The 17,582-nt window shown below is 40.1% G+C and overlaps 1 protein-coding gene across 8 annotated transcripts in view; it reads left to right on the top strand.

Moving 5' to 3' along the window:
* KIF2A (kinesin family member 2A) overlaps nt 1–17,582 on the top strand; it is a 47,708-nt gene that overhangs the window by 11,361 nt on the left and 18,765 nt on the right. For 6 of the 8 annotated variants that reach the window (XR_014517066.1, XR_014517067.1, XM_083465282.1 and 3 more), the window contains exons 2-9: nt 4,205–4,299; nt 5,785–5,901; nt 6,531–6,585; nt 8,171–8,293; nt 9,597–9,697; nt 10,988–11,083; nt 12,227–12,281; nt 16,143–16,305. Coding sequence is in view for 6 of the 8 variants with exons in the window: in XM_083465282.1 (XP_083321408.1) it covers nt 4,205–4,299; nt 5,785–5,901; nt 6,531–6,585; nt 8,171–8,293; nt 9,597–9,697; nt 10,988–11,083; nt 12,227–12,281; nt 16,143–16,305 (805 nt within the window). In the remaining 2 variants the exon portion in view is untranslated. The remainder of the gene's footprint in view (nt 1–4,204; nt 4,300–5,784; nt 5,902–6,530; nt 6,586–8,170; nt 8,294–9,596; nt 9,698–10,987; nt 11,084–12,226; nt 12,282–16,142; nt 16,306–17,582) is intronic. The other 2 variants (XM_083465284.1, XM_083465281.1) reach the window with 1 other exon arrangement.

The raw sequence follows: 17,582 nt of genomic DNA, 5'->3' as shown, positions 1-17,582 counted from the left end.
TGCTGTTGGAACCGTTGAGGGATATTGTTTGAAGGTTGAAAGTGAGATACCATCAACATGCTGAGGACACACACTGCTTTATTTTTTGTTGCGTTAGTCTAGGTAGAATACTTTCTGGTTTTGTCCAGTCTAGCTACAGAAGATTTATTTTTGCTTATTGGGAAACCGTGGTACCTCGGGTTACAAACCTAATTCATTCTGGAGGTCTGTTCTTAACCTGAAACCGTTCTTAACCTGGGGCACGCTTTCACTAATGGGGCCTCCTGTTGCCGCACATTTTCCATTCTCATCTTGGGGCAAAGTTCGCAACCCGGAGCAACTACTTCTGGGTTAGCGGAGTTTGTAACCTGAAGCATTTCTAACCTGAAGTGTTTGTAACCCGAGGTAACACTGTAGTAATATGCTTCATATACTGTAACATGGGGACCTGAATTTATTTTGTTCTTCTGAAGAATCTGTTACATAGCTACTGTATCAAGTGGATTCATAATCATTTTCCTAATTGCCTTTAATTATATAAATAATATTTCAAATAACAAACATCCTAAGATGTAGCTGATGTTGAAGCTTTTCTCAGGAGATTAATTTGACTCCTGCTCACTAGTATTTGAAATGGAATCATTCATATGTTTGGCAAGCTTAATGTGGCCCTAACTGATTGTTTATTACATTCTTATAAAAAGAATATATATATGTGAATTTAGAACAAAAAGCCCTTTAGAGCTAGGGCAGTCTATATCAGCAGGTAACAGAGATATATCCTCTCATAGATTGTCATTAGTTAACATATTCATTTATTTTCAAACGTTTGTCAGTTCCTGAATTCTGTGAGTTCAGTTCTGTGAGTATTGTATAGTAGCCATAGAACTGCAGAAGGCTTAACCTTGGGAGGTGGGCAGTTTGTTCATGTTATGAAGAAACATACTTTGGGGAATCTACCGTCTTCGTGGTTGTGACACATCATATTTGAACAGGAACAGAAAAGCATTATGGTTACCTTCTAGTTTGACCAATACATCATAGGTTTTTAAATTTTCACAAGATGAAGTGGAGAGGGGAAAGGTCAGACATAATTCCTGTAATCCAGCCAAGGAAAGTTGTGTGCAGAAGCAAGCTTACACGTGAACAACCAACATGGATGCAGGTATCCATTTGTATTCATATAGGCAGTACTCTTGTTCCAGTTGAACTGCCTACTTGTATATTTTTATAATTGTGGGAATGTGCATCACAATCCAGAACAACTGCCTGTTGGGCAAGACTTGTATGCGACAAGAGCTAGATTACAACCATAGTTCTGTGAAATTCCATTAGGTCAAGAAGTATGTATAGTCAGAATGTTAGACCACACCATTCTTGGTTAGTTTTTAAGGTTCTGGTTCATTCATAATTTTTCTGTCCCTACAGGTGTAAGTTTGTTCTTAGGGTTCTGTCCATACCCTTACCCCCTTCCGCCTCTGCTGCCCTAATTCTTAACCAGAAGTGGTTCCCATCAAATCCCCACACCATTCTTAAAAGTATATTGAGTTCCAAAAACAGTTCTGGTATTTGGAAAGTTGCTGCCACATGCATGGTATTTTTCTCTGGATGTCTTTAACCAGCTATTCATTCTCAGATTCTCAAACTGCATTTTGAGCTCAACAGAGTTTTACAAGCATTTTGAATGGTATCTTGGGCATCAGATGAAATTTTACAAAAGAGGAAGAAAAGTTTGTGTGAGAGTTTAGCATACACAGGTTATCTCAATGTCCTATTGGATTGTGTATGCCTCCACCTCTCCTCTCCTCTAGGCTATCAGGTTTGGCCAGAAGCAATAACTGGGTATTTTCTTGGATCCATTTCTTTTGCACATATTCTTACCTTTGCTTCCAGGTAGGCAAATTTAGCTTTATAGCTATGGTATTCAGGAACACATCACATCTTTTTGGATGCGTTGCTTCTCTCATGGCAGAAATAATTATAATATAAGAAAGTTGTCATTTTAATCTTAAAGCATGTGTCTTAAATCCTTTTTCTGTCCCTTCCATGCTTTTTTGTATCCCAAACCAGGTCACTGTCAGGAAAGAGATGCTCCCCACTGTTTAAGCATGATGTGCTAAATTCTATCATTCTGTTAATTGGCAGAAGATAACTTCATCTCTGGCTAGAATTGATTTGAGCAGTTGAAGAAGCTGCATTAATTAGTTCCACTTTAGTACAGAAGAGCACAAGCCATTTTGTTCAACTATATACTCAAATGGATGCTGTTGAGAGAGAGAGAGGCAGAAAATGGAATTGAAACTGGGAAGAGAAAAGTAGGTCCCAAGATGTGTGGGGAAGCACTGAAGGAATGAGAGAACTGTGTACGTTGTGAATAGGCGATTAATAGGGTGTTGCCTTCATGTGCTGTGTCATCTAAAGGCTGGGTGTGATCAGTCAGTACCTGAAATAGGAAAGGGAAATAAATTGCTAACATTGTTTTTTGTATGCAAACTATAACAATTATTCTGTAATAGAAACTGAATGGCAGAATTTATTCATTTAGTAAGGTAGAGCGATACATTTAGAAAGGTGCACACTACCATGTGCAATCTGTTGTACATAGGCAAAATAATTATAAGGTTATTTTTTTAATTGCTGCATGTGGTTAAATACCCTGACACCTATTTTTTCTGAGTGATTAGGTGGTTCAGAATTTATTTATGTATCATTTAGTATCAAAAGAGAAATTTTATGACATTCCTCTCTAGATTTTCTCCTATCTTTTTCAAACTTCAAACGCTGAAAGCAGGATCAAGTGCTCAGGTGTGCTTGGGTAGGTTTGCAAATTGTCACCTGCATAGTTGCCATTGGTGAGTAAGAACCTCCTTCAAACAATCAGGCAACAAAGCTTTTGTAAACTGGAAAAGTTTTTCCTTCTCTCTTTTAGGTCATTCGTATCACGTTGCAAATGATTAGCATAGGTATATGAAGGAGTTCCATGGGCTTATTTGTAAGGCTGCCCTTATGGGCAGTGATCCAAAGGGAGGGAAATGTGTCTTCAGCCAGAGTGTTCTTTGTAGTTTCACAGCTGCAATTTCTATAGCTCAAGACACTTTAAAAACTGGTCAGCAGCTCACCTCATCACCTGTGGAAGTTACAGTGGTACCTTGATTCTCAAACGGCTTAGTTGTCGAACAAATCGGCTCCAGAACGCCGCAAATCCGGAAGCTAGTGTTCCATTTTGCGAACGTTTTTCGGAAGCTGAACATCCGATACGGCTTCTGCTTGAGTGCAGCCAATCGGAAGCTGCGCCTTGGTTTTTGAACGGTTTTGGGAGTTGAACAGACCCCTGGAACAGATTAAGTTTGAGAACCAAGGTACCACTGTACAACAACATGCAATTGTGCACCTTCCCCGATAATGCCCTGATAAATGGAACCTGCCAGGTCCCATCACTGGTCTACCAGTTGATGAAGACCTGGCTTTTTAACAAGACCTTCAATTAATTGAGTTATTTTGCACTGGCTTAGTTTTATGTTTATTTTGTCCTGCTGGAATCGTTAAATCTGTTGGGTATTGTTATGGCACTATTTTAACTGTGTGTGGGGAGATTACGGTAGCTGCCTTGAGTCTCTTCAGAGAATAAGTTGGGATATAACTTTTAAAAATTAATCTTCACATAATTGTCTCTGGCGTTGCTATGAAAACTCATTTATTGCACATTTCTGTGCATATATTGGAGTATATGGGTGTTGCTCCAGAGTAGCCAATGTGGTACCCCCAGTATGTTATTGACTTCAGTTCCCATCAGCCCTAACCAACATGGTCAGTGGTCCAGGATGATGAAGCCAGCAACATCTCAAGGGCACCATGTTGCATACTCCTTCTGCAGCTTCTGATGTAAGTTCTGAGTGTCATTTGACATTCTGAGATTGATTGATAGCAGTGTTTGAGGAAAAATAAAGGGGAATATAAGCCATACTGAGATTTTTTAAAATAAGTATTTTATTAGAAATGCAATTCAGGCTGAAGGCCTGCATGCATTGACCAGGTAGTAAGTGTCACTGAAAACAATGGAATTATGGAGTAGACATGTGATTGCATGTCAGTGATATAGAAATAAGTGTGATGCATTTTTTTTAAATAATGAATTCCTTTGCAAATGAAATAATAGAGATGGAATAAAGCCATTTTGATGGAAATTCTATAAATTGTTGAAGGAGTACTTATATTTCCATTCCAGGCCGAATACATGAAGCTATGGTGACATCTTTAAATGAAGATAACGAAAGTGTTACTGTTGAGTGGATTGAAAATGGTGATACTAAAGGAAAAGAGGTACAATATAATCATATTGACTATTAAAAAAGTTACATGTGTTCTCAGTTGATCTTGGTTCAAAATTGGCCTAATGTATAATATAATGGACCATAGGCATTCAGAATGAAATCTAAATCTCTGTGACTGTTTTGAAGATGTACTGGTGAAGTGAAGGCCAACAGAATAGGCTATATGATGACATATGAAAAATAACTATTAAATGCTTGAGTCATATAGATCTGGTTCACACGTCACATTAAACCATAGTTAAAAGAAATGTGAAAGTGCAGTGTGCTAGTGCATGCTGCTGAAATTACAAGCACTTTGTTCTTCCCTTCCTCATCCTGGCATCAAACAAACTATGAGTCTGGGTTCAGATGTAATGACAAGCAAGACTATAGCTTGTTCTCCAGCAGGGTGGAGGCAGCAGGAGTGGGGGAGGAAGAAAGTGCCTGTTATATAGTAGCTTCTCCCCCATTCAGCTGTGCTTTTTGCATGCAACACAAAGGAGAAATAGAGTTAAAATGCTGCCATCAGCATAAAACAGAAGTAGTATCTTGGTATATAAAACTAAACCAGTTGTTGCCATGGTTGCTTGAGATATGTGTTTACACAAATCTGAAACCTATGTTCAGGAACTGACCCCTCTGGAACATGAAAAACTAATGTTTGGGGCTGATCTCATCCCTCTGTGGCCCTGACTGTGTTTTTCTGGAGAACAGGCTGCCTGTCTGTCTAAGACAGCTAGCTCAGAAATTAGCACATTTCTGGGAAAACTGGCAGAAGGAGAAGGCTGGAGTGGGGCAGGGGGAGAGAAAATTAAACCCATTCCTCTTTAAAATACAGGAAGGAGGAGGCTTCACCAGGCAAGGATTGCTGAGTGAGGTGGGGATGCAAAGATGGCTACCCAAAACTGAAAGTTCTAGGTATAAGGCTGAGCTTACCCTAGCAAGGGCCTCTCTGGAAATTGCACTGCTTTTAGAAGTCTCTGTCACATTGTGTGTGTGTGTTTTTGTTTTTGTTTAAAGCTAATAAGAGTGGAGTGGTACCTGGAAGGTACATAAATAAGAGATGAATTAACTTTTCTTTTTGGCAAAGGAGTTTGTGTGCTGAATTCTAGAGTGTGTTGCAGTACTGAGAAATTCAGGACTGTTATCAGTCAGTTGTTAAATGATATATGGCTGTCTTGATTGAATAAAAATGTTCCCAGGCCAGAGTATAGAAGGGTGGGATACTCCCTTTTCCATTTCAAAGGGTTCTAATAGGAACTGCAGATTCACTTTGTGCTAAGTAATTAGACATTGCCACTAATCTTTCCAGGCAAAATAAGGACTTTTTACTCAATATAATGATGTGGAGGCTTGAAATGGAAGTGAGCTGCTACTCTGTGGCAATGAAACCATGTAGCCTGTCTTGGGTTTTTTAATTTTTTTGGTTTTTTGTTTTAATTAAAATGCAGTATTTATTTGTTTGCTTTGAACAATCTATCTTTCTCATATGCAGATTGACTTGGAGAGTATTTTTTCGCTTAACCCAGACCTTGCTCCTGAAGAAGATGATCCCAGCCCAGAGACCCCACCACCTCCAACACCTTCCGCTAAAGTGAACAAAATTGTGAAGGTTGGTAATACATAATGCAATGTCATTTACTCTTGTTCAGTTTGCCTGTTGCTACATGATGTTCTTTATTTCAGAATTCTAGGTTTAGCTGTTCAGTGGTTTTTATAGGCAGTGCACAGAGATGAATTCTTTATTGACCTTTGCCTTTCTTCATGCCAACAACACATTTTATATAGCACTGGTCTCCTCCATGGCCCAAGCTTTACCAGTGAGTGGGGCTGTTCACATGACATCAAGTGACCTATTTTACCCATGCAGTTTGAATCAAATTGTGTAGGCAAAGGCACAGTGCTCTGTAAGCTCTGACAATCAGCTGACCCCTTTTAGACCCAACCATATCTTTACCTGCCTCACACCTGATTACCAATAGCTTAACATAATTTGCTATTTTACAGCTCATTTACCCAGTTTGAAAAGATTCATTTGCAGGCAAGCTATATATCAATTGGAAATGTAGAGTAAGTTTGCTGTTTTTCTTGGGGAAGGGTGTAAAGGATTTCTGAGAATTTTGTTGACTTGCTGATGCTCCCTAATTGCTGAAGGGCTATTAATCAGCTGAGCACTTAGTTTAAAAAAAGAAAAAAGCCTGCAGATTGGCTAACAAATTAATAGTGTCTGTCTTTCTCTAGAATCGAAGGACAGTGGTACCTGCTAAAGTTGAAGCTCCTACTAGAGACAACAGAGGTAAGTGAGCAAATGATTTATATCCCATTTGAAAATGCAAAACGTAAGGTGATAAATTCCACTTTAATTGTCCAGATCTAATAGCAAAACGTTTTGTCTGTGCCTTACTTCCCTGTAAGCTCACTACCTGGTAATAATTACATTTTACCTGCACTCTACCAGCTAGGATGTCCAGAAGTACAAAAGGAGTTACCGTATTTTTCGCCCCATAGGGCGCACCGGCCCATAGGGTGCACCTAGTTTTTTGGGGGGGAAATAAAGAAAAAAAATTATTTCCCCCCCAGGTGTGGGGCTGGGGCAGGGGAAGCCCGAGCTTCCCCCGACGCCAGCCCCCAGAACAGGCTGCTATCCGCTAGCGGAGAGCTGTGCGAAGCCCGAAGCCTGGGGCGTGCTGAGCTCAGCGCGCCCCAAGCTTCTGGGTGCAGGCAAGCTCTCCGCTAGCCATGGGAGAGCTGCGTGACTTCGTGGAGCTCTCCCACGGCTAGCGGAGAGCTTCCTGAAGCCTGGAGAGCGAGAGGGGTTGGTTCGCACTGACCCCCCTTGCTCTCCAGGCTTCAGCGAAAGCCTGCATTCGCCCCATAGGATGCACACACATTTCCCCTTCATTTTTGGAGGGGAAAAAGTGCGTCCTATAGGGTGAAAAATAAGGTGCTTCTTTTGTTCTTGAGTTTATGCTATAGTTGGCCCGCTGTGAGAGTAAGGACCTTTCCTCTTTGTCTCTGAGTAATCTTGCAGTTGTATAGACAATTCCCGGACCACTCAGAACACATCAGCTACTGATAAGCAACCTGTCCTTTCATATCTGAGTTGTTTTTGCTTCTTATTTGCAGACTTGCTTTCTAGTTGGCTGATAGAGGGAACTGCAGAAGAGAACTTAAGCATTTGTTATATTCAAGCCATTTGAGCATGACAGCAGAGGGGGCTTGAGGTAGAGAGGGAGAAAACTGCCTGGGATGAAAATCTCTTTGTAGTTCATTCCTGTCCTGTTCTTTCACTTCACTCCCACACCAACCAGAGGATTTGGTAAATCCTTCTCTGCTACACTTCCTTGATTTATCAGTTCCAGTAGCAGTATGAATATTTATACCTAAATAGGGTGTGGGACTCCTCCTACAATCTGCATGCATGTGTAATATCTGGGCTGATATACAGATAATAAGACCCAACTAGTTCCTCACAAAGGTTCATGGAACATGTGATTAACTTACCACCAAGCCCTCTATTTTTCCTCCCTGGTGCAACTTGTTTTGAAATATAAAGGGAGAATTGCTTCAGTAGTTCTGCTGGCCTGGAAACAACATCTACCGATGTGTCATATTGAGGGATTAATTTCACCCCCCCCCAGCAGTTGATAATAGTTCATGTATATTTGATTCTCATATTGGTTTGTCTCATAAAATAGTCACCTAAAGTACCAGTTCATGTCCCAAAAGGAGTTTTATAAAGTTTTTCTTAATTATAAATTGTTTTGGTTTTACACATTATTCTGTTGATTAACTAATTGTTCTGTTTAGAAATTGGTGCAGTTCCTTCTTTTCTGTTTATGCTCACTCTTAGTAATATTTTTTTTGTTTGTTTTTTGCAGTGGTTGGTTCTGCACGTGCGCGGCCTACTCAGCTTCCTGAACAGTCTTCCTCTACACAACAGAATGGTAGTGTTTCAGATATATCTCCAGTTCAAGCTGCAAAAAAGGAATTTGGACCCCCTTGTATGTAAATCATGTATCAAGGATTCATTCATTTTAGGCATTACATGTACATTCTCTTGGGAAATTATATAAATTCATAAGAAGTGAGTTGTCTGCACAATGTTATGCTTACTTAGAGAAATCACAATGTGATTGTTCTTCTATCATCCTGTTGGTAACAGAGTATCCGCAGAATGTTAGTTTTTCTAAAATAATGGCCCATTATTGAAAATTGTCCAGACCTTTTATTAGGTCAAACCAAGAGAATAACATGTATGTAAGTTGGTGCCTGCTGTGTGTTGTTACATTTCCCTGTCCATATCCCTTAAACTGTGCCTGCAGAGGTGAGAGAACTACACTGAGGTTGTAGGGAGGTTAACATTGACTACAACTTTATTGGCTTACACGGAGTTTGACTTGGTATAAGGCAAGAATGTGACTTTCCTGCAGCTCTGCTGCTGTCAGCTTTATTACTCAGCCCACATCCTGGAGAAAACATGAGGGGATAGAAAACAGGCTCAAACCAGCTGTGGTACAACTGCGGTGACCATTCCTTGGATGAGGCAGGCAGGACAGCCCCTAAGCAGGGCTGGACCTTAAAATGACCCTCCCCTTGCCCTCCACCCCCCGATTCCAGCCCTGTTAACCCTCATCCAAGGATCCTATCATATGCCTCCAATGCTAGCCATAAAGCTGTGGCAAAAACAGAAAACATAGAAACATAATAAGCAGCTAAAATATTGCTATGGTGAAGGCAGCCCTCCTGCTTTGCTAGGCCAATCATTATTGAGGGTAAAATTCCTTCCCAGTCTTGTCAATCGAATGGCTAATGTATGTCCATAGCAAGGTAATCGATGAGTACTGTAAATGAGAGAGAATGGATGGGATGATGAAGTCGTTGAGATTAAACTGGACCTCTTAACTTGTAACCTGGGATTGGACAAGAAGGATGAACTTCTGTCTCTGGTTCACAGCAAAGTACTGCCCCAAGCAATCTGCCAGCACAGCTAGGCGTTGGGGGACCAGCCAGGTGGAACTGGAACCACAGCATGGCTGAAAAGTAACCATACTGTGTTCCACTTAGCAATGCCAGCAAGACACCAGCAATATCTTCAGCTGCCCCCACCTCACCTTGTATCAGCACAAAATGAGTGAGGACCCAGGACTGTTCTGAAAGAAATCAAATTGCCGAAATTAAGGCCTGTTTATGCTGAACAGCTTAGGAAGTTCATTAATGTAAGCACTTCTCAGTTTCAGTGGTAAAATGATTAAAAATTTGAAGTAGTATGCATATAAAAGAAACTTGCTTTTCTTCCCCTTTAAGCACGTAGAAAATCAAATTGTGTGAAAGAAGTTGAAAAGTTGCAGGAAAAACGTGAGAAACGAAGATTACAACAGCAGGAACTTAGAGAGAAACGCGCTCAGGTTTGTTTTTATATTTTTGTTCACTTGCTAGTATTTATAATCTGTATTCTCGCAAGTTACTTCAACTAATGTTGAATTTCCTGGCTCATTAGCTACTGCTTCCCAAGATGGTGTAGGCAAATCATTACTGCATACTTGTTACGAGGATGCCATATTTGAGAAAGTGAGGTTTAAGAAGTGTTACTTAAATAGCTCTGTAAGCATCTCAGTGAGTAGAAAGTGAACACGATGCTACAATCTTTATTTCAAAAAGTTGCTAATCTTAAGCAAATCCGTTAACATTAATGAGTCTTGTCACAAAGCAGGAGCTTTAGAAGAACCAGTTGCATAATCCTGTTGGCAGCTTGCATGTTATGTCCCCATGTATTTTCAGTCTCTTATTGACGTAATAAGAAATATTGGTACTCAAGCAACTTGATGTTGTACTGATGGTCCTAAGCTGCTGAAGATTTTTCTGTCCCTAGTTGTCAGAAATTAGCAAGGAACAAACTTTTTTGTTCCTTTTCATGAAAAAGAACTTAATACGGAGATTGTAATTTTAAAGCCTGGATGTGTGCTCTGATGCTGATGAAGGGTGGGAGTGGGTTTTCATGTTGGGAGCAGCTGAGCACCCGGAAACACCTTACCTTTGAAGTCACTTGGACTGCCTTTACTTATTCAGGAAAACAGAAAAAGCCAGCTTATGTTAAAATGTGACATCCAGTTTGAGTCCTTTAAGGCGTCTTTGAATATTTTGCATCTAAGTAAATCAAGCAGAACATGAAAGGGTCTGGAGAACCCCCACTGGAGAACACACCAGTTGGTGTGGGGAAAGGAGGTATTGTTCCCTTCTGGACAAGATATTCTTGTGCTGATGGAATAATCAGAAAGGTGTAATGTTGAATCCCTCCCTTATATTTTTTTTGAAGGAGAAAAAAATGTAGTTAATATATTTTGGGTGTTGTTGAGCAACAGAAGCACTTTTGAGTGCTCAACTTAATTAGCCAACTACAAATCCATATTAATGAGGAGATAATTTCAGTATCTTTGTCCAAATGATTCAAGTATACACGGAATCAAATGTATTTTACATAGGAGGGTCTGGAAAAAAGAAGGAAGCTTATGCTTTGTTGCAAGATGAAATATTAGCAAGCAAAATTTTTGCAATTCTTTAAAAAAAGTTTGGGAAAATGTCACGAAACTGGCAAAAATGTTGTTAAATTGCAAACAAAAAGGTATCATATCAGAAGATAATGTATGAGAGAGAACTATTCTATCTTACAAAGTTGACAGCTATTTTCCCCCTTTTAGGAAGTTGATGCTACAAATCCAAATTATGAAATTATGTGTATGATCAGAGATTTCAGGGGGAGTCTGGATTATAGACCACTGACAACTGCAGACGCAGTAAGTTTTGCTACAACTCTCACAGTCTGAGAATTTGGGAAAGTTTAAAATGGTAAATGACAGTGTGGTGTGGCCAAATAATAAACACCGTATTTATTCGAGTCTACTGCACATCTTTCTTTCTCTTTTTTGCCAAATTAAGCTGCAAAAAATTGGGTGTGCATTAGATTCTATGGTGCATTAGACTTGAGTAAAATACGCAGCTCACTGCTGGCAAGGTGCATGTGCGGCTGTGCACTCCTCAGTGGAGAGGTGGGATGGAGCCTGCACCCATTGCTGTCTAGTGGGCCTGCCTTGCCCGGCTCCTCTCCCTGCCAGACCTGCAGCCACCTCAAAACTTTCAGCCTGTCTGTTGTAAAGAGTACACTTTTTGCCTATGCACATTACATTCGCCAGCAAGTTCTTCTTTGCTTTCAAGGTTCTGAAAATTGAGGTGCGCATTACATTCGATAGCACATTAGACTCGAGTAAATACAGTATGTGGTGAGGCTTATATTGCAACTGTTGTACTTCCACAAGCTTTCTGGTTTTAATATGCTCTGAATTGACAAAGATATGTGTGGGTGTCATATATTTTGGTGAGCAGGGAACTGGCAGATCTGAGTCATGGCAACCTGTAATCTCAGAGGCTCCTAAATGCACCTTTGAGATTACAGTAGCTATGGCTGGAGACTGTAAGATCTTAGCTCTTTTTCTAAATCTGTTCCTGTTTGTGATAAAAGTGCCAGCATAATATCTGATCAAATCTTAACATGAATAATTATGCAGTTGTGGCTTGCATAACAAGTAATTCAAATAGCAACATGCAAATTTTTCCATCACTTTTCAGGTGTTTTCCAAATGGCCAGGAGAATCTGCCTAGACTACAATGATATTGAGCATAGTCCTGAAAAGCTGTAAGGAATATGTCCTGCAGTTTGAGCTTTTTGCTCTCTGGAGTATTTTATTTCAAGGTCATTGAAATTAATGAACCTGTTAGCCATCTATTAATTTCAGTAGAACTAAGGTTGGGTATAACCTGCTGCTGAATCCTTTTCTTTTTGATCACGTACATCACTATAATTATTGAAATAAACTGTCTTTAAGTTTCTGTTTCAGAATTGGTTCAGAATTACTAACTTCATTGACTCTGTTTTTTTTAAGATTGATGAGCACAGGATATGTGTGTGTGTAAGAAAACGACCACTAAATAAAAAAGGTAGGCCTTTTTTAATATGCAGTCTTTTATCTAGTTTCTGGGAGGTGGGTAATAACTTTATTTTATATGTGTCTTGATGCTGAGTTGATTTTTTTCAGGCTGCCCCGAAAAGTTTCCATAGGGGAGGGTGAATAAGTTTTATCAAGTGGGTACTAGGATAACCAAGCATTTGGATTCCCCCTAGAGCACATTTGGAGCCAAACTACCGATAAAAATAATGGACCATTTCTGGTTCTCTTTCTCTTTCTTTCTCTCTCTCTCTCTCTCTCTCTCTCTCTAATTTTGGTTTTCTGGATGTGCTTGTATAGGCTAGATTGAATCCAGGAACCTTTTTATTTGGTCATATCTAGAAGTGATGTCTCCTTTTAGCATTGCTCTGTACATATGGACATCACAATTTGTAAAGAGGGCTTGTCTTTTCAAAGATCAAGGCAACTTACACGAAAAGTACAATAATCAATGAAAGAAGGAACTCTCCCTTCCCTTCCCTCCTTCCTTCCTCTCTGTAAGACCGAGTAGCAATCCAGACTTCGGTAACTAGAAGGATTTCAAAAAAGTCTTCACATTCCCTCTGAAATGCCAAGAGGAAGGCAGGCCTAGACTATTTGAATTCTCTAAGTTAAATATAGTACCCCCCCTCAAAAGATGAAATGTTGTGGCAGTATTTTACCAAAGTGAAGGTTATTTTATTCATCCAAACCTCAAATGCCTGGTTCTATGTAAGTAACGCTTCTGTTCAAAGAAATACCTAGTTTATTTAGAAGCTTCTAATGTCCCCATAACTAAATTAGGTATTAGTGTAAATGCTGAAATTATGATGGAATTTCTCTGGGGAGGGGAGTGCTTGGGAATTATGTAATGAGATGGTTACATAATGTTCCATTTGAGTGTCTTGTGAAGAGCAATGATGCATTAAATATTATGATGCTAGCAGCTCTGTAGAGCGTATTTAGCTATAACTTAAGTTCTAGGCATATTTGGCTTTCTTCATGCAGGTCCTTGAGCATCACTTTGAATATCATGGTATTATGGTTTGGAATTTAAAATTTTGGGGCTGGTTAATATTAATCCATGATTAATCAGAAACTCCCTCCTCTCCCATCAGTCTGTCCAGGTCCTAACCTGCAGTCATTGCCAACATGCAGTTCTAGGGCTCAGACACGTCTGGAGTATCAAGAAAATAGGGAGACTGTCCCACATAATTTGATAACCTGTTAATCAAGGTAGTTCCAATGCCAAAGCCAACCAAATAGTGAGGGAGAAGAATGCATCTTTCTGATTTCTCACAGGAGCTGGCAAGAGTAGGAGAAGAGTTGATGTATCTTCCCCCAACTGTAATGGGGCCTGCCTATCTATCTATCTATCTATCTAAGGGGCTTATCTATAGTTGCCTTTCCTCTGCGCTTTCTGAGTACCCCTTTTTCTTTTTGCTCTGGAGCTTTACCTGGAAGAAACTTGCTCTTTGTAGCTCAATTGGAGCAAATGGCAATCTGCTGAAAACCCAAATTGCTGCTTTCTCAAATTTGGCTTTAAAGGGTGGGTTTTCGTGGGGAGAGCTCTGGAGCACAGAAAACAAAAGGGGGAGCACTCTGACATGGAGCTTTAAAACATGGACCTGTGTCTGAAAGAGTAGGGAAAACAGCAGAGCAAAAGGCAAGTGTGGATAAGCTCATAAGAGATATGAGATGGGGGAGAGCACTTGCACAGGTTGCTGAACGCTTCCAAGGCTAGGAAGGCAGGGCTGAACAGGAAACATTCTGGAGCTCAGCTTATTCTGTCGGGAACCAAATCCAGGTGGTAGATGGATGACAATGGGCCAATTTCCCCTTCTAGTACTAAGATAACTTTGGAATTATCCTGGTCTCACTATGTGTAATCAGGATGATCTCACACCTCCCATAGATTTCTGTATGGCCTCAGTTGAGTTCACGACCAACCGTGTCTGCTCCTTACCTGGGAAAAAGCTGGGTGGAAGTAATAAAGTGCTGCTGATGCTTTCAGAGGGTGGTGATGGGGATTCCTCCATATCTATACGGCAGTTGTCCAGGCCATCTTGGTAGTTTCCATTCCTACTTTTGGCTCTTTCTCTACCCTTTTCTCCTTTGTATTCCTCAGATGGGGGAAGGGAAGTAGCCTGCTTTTCTCCTCAGCTCTCTGACTCATATCTGAAGACAGAGGGTCTGTGACAGCTTCCCTTTGATGTGCTGGGCAGTCCATTGATGTGGAAGTTGCCCTACTTCTCTTCCCTTCAGTTCAGAATGAGTGTAACCATGCTGTGGTTATATAGGATGTTACACATTGACTGTATCACAGAACTGTTGGAGCCTACTATCTTTCAGTCACCGGATTGTAATGTAGATTTTATTAGGAATGTAGGCTGTATTCAACCAGTTGATGTATTAATCAACTGAAATCTGATTGTTGTAGCCATTTACACACACACACACACACACACACACACACACATACACACACTGCCCTTCACTGTAAGGTCCCAGGGCAGGATACAGCATTACAAAAAATTTAAAACAACCCACACGCATAAAAACAAGGTGGGTCCAAAAAACATGCACCTCAGGTGTCAAAAGCTAGGGCCTTCAGATTTGCAGCTGGTCCCCATATAAGATTTGATAGGAATTCATTTTCTCTGTCCTCACCAGATTTGATTGGGTGAACTATTGCAAGACAATATATTGAGGAGGTTTGGTGCTGTAATAAAAGTTTATTTAATTAACTTTTCCAGAATTTTCACCTGGGCATTCTAGTTTTTAAAGTGAAACATGAAATGTGAGCGTCTTTAACTCTCTGAACTTAAAAATATAATTCACTCAGTGTTGTAAAACCTGAAGTTCCAACTTTATTCTGAAGGTCTGAGTGACTAAGAATACCCTTAATGTTTTAATTTATAATGTAATGAGATTCATTGTAATCTTCCTAGGAGACAGATCACAATCTGTTTATCCTGCTTGTATAACCAATATTAGCTAAATTAAACTATAGGGAGATGTGTGTCTCTGTTGAGTTTTGGCATGCTACTTAAAAGTTGTGAATTTGTGTATTCAGATAATATTTTTTTTAAAAAAAAACAAAATTGTGATCTAATGGGCCTTGAAGTATAGTCAGGTCTGTAATATAGTGTGCCGTAAGAACCATCTATTGAACTTTTTCTTTCCAGTAATATTTTTCTGTGTTTCACTTGCAAATATAGGGCAGAAATTTCCATTTTATTTTCCTGCCATATGGTTACAACACTTCTCTCAAAGCTAAACTTTGGTTGCTTCCCAGTAACTGGGTGGTTAGGTGAAAGGTCAGAATCAAAACACTTCCATGTAGAGCTCTTTGTATGAGAAACCTCAATATATTCTGATTTCTGTCCTGAGGGGTTTTTCCCCCTCACAGAAATAGGACACATTAATGCATTTGACTGTACATACAAAGCACCTTTTGTTTGCATGTCTCTTGGAACATTGGGCTTTGTGTATGTTGTTGCTGACTCAGGCATTTTATACAATTAACAATAGCTAATATTAATGAATGCACAAACCGATGAAATCAAGTTGGCTATCTCCTGTTCCCTTGAAGATGGTTAATGATTTCTTTATGTACTGTTCTTGCAACAAGCTATTTATGCATGCAGATTAAAAAAAAATAGACTGAAGATGATTCTAGTTTAAACTGAACAGCCTGAAAATACATGTACATATGTATTTTTTTCTTCCAGAGATGCACATTATAGTAATACCAGATTCACTTAAATAGCTTTGGAAAGATTTTACTATTTTGCATGTATGACTAATGTCTCAATTAATTGTGAAGTTTGTATATTGAAAAAAATTAATTCACATTTAATTGCTTTTTTAGAAACTGTAATGAAAGATCTTGATGTAATAACAATCCCTAGCAAAGATGTTGTGATGGTACATGAACCCAAACAAAAGGTAGATTTAACACGGTACTTAGAAAACCAAACTTTCCGCTTTGACTATGCCTTTGATGACAGCGCTCCTAATGAAATGGTGTACAGGTATGTGTTCCTTATCCCCATTTTGAAGTTTGTTGCTGTTTTCTCTTGTCAGTAAGCTGATGTTCTGTTTAACTTGGATTCCTGTATATTGTTACTGCAATTCCTATGTGTTTGTCTCTTTTTCTACTTCGCCCTCCCAAAAGAACATATTTTCCTAGCCACAGTTATATTTAAACTGTAATAGCTTTATCCAGTGTGAGTGTTTTTGTGTCACCGTACTGGGCTTCCCACCTCTATTGTGTTTAGGTCCCCCCCCCCCCACTTTTGGAGGCAGAAGATAATTACACAAAGGGGTTAAGACCTCATTTGGAACCTGAGAGGCAGGTCAGACTTGAAAGATCTGGGCAGAAGAAGAACAGACTCTGCTAGGGGTTTCTTGAGAAGCTGCTAGTTTTTTTCCAAAGCCAGAGAGGCAAGAAGAAGTCTGGAAATATGCTCCTTTAATGCTACTTCTCTTAAGATAGTTTGAAAGGAAGGAAAGTCCTGAAAAATGTGTGAATGGGAGGGAGTAGGTGGCAGAAAGAAAGAAGAAAAGGTTAGTCCCGCCTACTTATGACTGCCATCCTGCCTGCTGCTTGGTATGCAGCCCCTGACAGATTACCCACAAGTCAATGCAGCTCTTGGCAGAAACGGTTGCCCATCTCTGCTCTCCTTGGTACAGGTTGAATCTGAAGGAGGTTGAATCTGAGCCTCCTTCTAGGACCAGAAGGATCCACAATTCCACTCCTGCAATTAGTACAGAGAATACAGAAATGTTCAGAAGCTCCAGCTCAGCACTGCAGAGCAAAAGGACTCTGTGTGCATCATTTTAGGTCAATAGGGACTGCTTGTTTCTCTAGAACGGGGGTGGGGAACCTTTAGCCCAGGGGTCAGCAAACTTTTCCAGCAGGGGGCCGGTCCACTGTCCCTCAGACCTTGTGGGGGGCCGGACTATATTTTTTTTGGGGGGGGGGAATGAATGAATTCCTAGGCCCCACAAATAACCCAGAGATGCATTTTAAATAAAAGGACACATTTGACTCATGTAAAAACACCAGGCAAACCTCACAAGTAACCCAGAGATACATTTTAAATAAAAGGACATATTCTACTCATGTAAAAATACGCTGATTCTCAGACTGTCCACGGGCCGGATTTAGAAGGCGATTGGGCTGGATCTGGCCCTTGGGCCTTAGTTTGCCTACCCATGCTTTAGCCTATAAGCCAGTCTTTGGCCCCCAATGGGGGAGGTCTGATTTGGCCCACAAGGCCATATCAGTTATCTTCACTTGGGACGT

Source organism: Podarcis liolepis, assembly GCF_965112155.1.
Source record: "Podarcis liolepis genome assembly, chromosome: 11".
Classification (NCBI taxonomy): Eukaryota; Metazoa; Chordata; class Lepidosauria; order Squamata; family Lacertidae; genus Podarcis; species Podarcis liolepis.
Note: the sequence above shows the minus strand (reverse complement) of the source record. Positions and strands in the feature narration are given on the sequence as shown.